Source organism: Oratosquilla oratoria, chromosome 26 (assembly GCF_046742065.1).
Source record: "Oratosquilla oratoria isolate Oo_2021 chromosome 26, ASM4674206v1, whole genome shotgun sequence".
NCBI lineage: Eukaryota > Metazoa > Arthropoda > Malacostraca > Stomatopoda > Squillidae > Oratosquilla > Oratosquilla oratoria.
In genome coordinates, this window is record NC_134802.1 from 16,451,399 (window position 1) to 16,453,898 (window position 2,500).

Sequence of the window (2,500 nt, forward strand, 5' to 3'; positions counted from 1 at the left end):
CTGAAAAGGAAACAAACTCGTTTAAACAATTGTCGAGAGATATAGCGTTCTACTCGTACATAGAGTATGTTAGGTGAAAATACAACCCAAACCAGAACTATAAAACAATTCAAGGTAAGGTTTGATCTATGGAGGGAGAGAGACGGGACCCAATGAGCATGCCTCCAAACCTAACACAATGCAACTAGATAAGTGCAACTAGATAAACACACACACACACACACCTGTCACCTGAGAGGCATATCAGCAGGATTGTGGGCGAGACGTACGGATTGCTGCAAACAATTAAAGTGGCTTTTCGCAGTGTGGATGAAGAGTTGATGAAAAAAACTGATCAAAACCCTGATCCGTTCAAGACTGGAATATGCGTCTGTGATATGGTCCCAAGGCAGAATAAAAGATATAAACAAGATCGAGAAAATATAAAGGGCAGCAACCAAACTGGTTGCCAGCCTGGCAGATAAACCACATGAGGAAAGACTAAAAGCACTGTGTCTACCAACTTTGAAAGATCGAAGAGAAAGAGGTAATATGATTACAGTATTCAGGTCATTAGAGGGAATAGATTACATTGACAAAGGAGATCTCCTGATTAAGAGGTCTTGAGAACAAGTTAAAGTAGACTACATGTCTAAAAACATATAGAATAAAAAAAAATCAAGCCTCATAAGGAAATATATTCGTATGTACTATAACTTCCTGCATACACAAATACTACTGATCACATGATTGAGAGAAGAACATATACTGATACATTCCCTTTTTAATAGAATTATAATAGATAAATGAAGTTATAAACAAATAGCTACATAAATAAACAAGTTGATAAAATAAATCACGATTATTCTGTTTTCTTAGGGGAAAAAATTAAACCTGCCCGGTGCGGTCCCTTCCGGGAAAAAAAAAAAAATACAACTGTCATTTTCTTTGAAAAAAAAAACGAAAGTTATATTTGCCTGGCGATACACGTCTCAACGATTAAAATCGCTAGGCACTGGCCAGAACAAAGTCACGGTGGGGGACAGAAAACCAGAAGACCCAAACCTGAGTTCCTTCCCGAAGAAGGCCTTCCACTTCCTTCGTCGGACCATCAGGATCGATGATGTACCACTGGGTCACACGGGACTCGAGTGCCTTCACCCTGACCTGAGGTCAACAAAACAAGGGCAGGTGTAGTACAAATTCACCTGAGAAAATTAAGTGGAAGATGCATTGGTTGGCCATCGGTGTATATGGTGAGGATGGTGGGAGAGAGATGATGGTAGCGGCAGGTCGGAGTGACTTTTTTTTTTTTTTTTTTTTTTTTTTACACGTGATTGGTTGACGTGTTTGTGGGCTGACTACTAAGGAGGACACAGATAAAAGGGAAATTTGAGTGCTTTTACACATACTAGAACATATGCAGCATCTATTGTTTCCTCCAATACATGCATGAGGTACAAACCTTGTGGAAGATCTTCTCCACGTTGGTCTTTGAGCAAAAGAGGAGGATTCGTTTGGAGGAAGACTTCAATGTTGAGGTCATCTCAAGCAGGAAGAGCTCGTGTCTGGTGACAGAGACCCCGAGGCCCAGGTCATGGCACGCCCTCATCCATGGCACCATGGCACCTAGCGAGATATGTTGGCACTTTTAACGCAGGATCAGTGCCTACGGTCTATCCCCAGCTGTGGTTCAAGTGAACCGTAGCGTATACCTCTCCCTGTATTGAATCCGCATGTAGGCACAGACCGGGTAATATCATAAGCTACCACTACTCTTCTTACGATGAAAAAGTACAATTAGTATCACTTGGTTTCGTGTAATTCTTTACACTATATCACCTTCTGGCCTTATTTTGGTCCCTTCGACATCTGACAAATAGTTTTGACGGCCTCTTTCAGGTCCAATGCTGTCTTACGTCTGACCACTTTCGCTAACCTTCCAATACCCTACCCTCTGCACGACTCCTTTAGGAGAAAAAACACGATATAGTTCTATTGTATATACACGAGTTCTCCTTCCGATCTTTCACGGACTTACTTGAATACGAGTCGTCGTGGATAAGAAAAATAGATCCTCCTGAAGATGGTGTCAGCAGGAAGGCGACAAAAGCAGTCAGGTCAGAGGCGGAACAGGTGCTGCACTCTCTGGAACGCGAAGAGTGGTAAACACAGTCTTTTAAAAAAAAAAGTATATGTTTGTTTGTTGAAGACCAATTTAATGAGAAAAGACAACATTCCTGCAATATTCCTGGCAGAGCGAGTCTCCAGTTTTTCTAGACCTAAAGCACAAAATTCTATAAAACCAGTAGTACACACATGTGGAACTTTCGAATAGGTTACCTGAGCGATACTGAATTGCAACATATTTCACATTTAACCAGCACTTAACTTACTGTTTCAAGATGGTAGAGTTGGCACCTCGATGACCCCAGTAGTCCACCCAGAGACCGCAGACATAATCCATGTCTTCTGGAAGGATCTTTCTTTTTGGTGACACAAAAAGGGTGAAGAGATGGTT

The 2,500-nt window shown here is 41.5% G+C and overlaps 1 protein-coding gene across 1 annotated transcript in view; it reads right to left on the reverse strand.

The window, feature by feature from the left end:
- The window catches only part of LOC143039192 (uncharacterized), a 2,347-nt gene extending 621 nt beyond the window's left edge, over positions 1-1,726 (reverse strand). Inside the window, exons 1-2 of the mRNA XM_076209049.1 lie at positions 1,445-1,726; positions 1,045-1,146 (exon numbers count right to left, since the gene is read on the reverse strand). Coding sequence (XP_076065164.1) covers positions 1,045-1,146; positions 1,445-1,603 — 261 coding nt within the window. The 5' untranslated portion in view covers positions 1,604-1,726. The remainder of the gene's footprint in view (positions 1-1,044; positions 1,147-1,444) is intronic.
- Between the last annotated feature and the right edge of the window lie 774 nt (positions 1,727-2,500).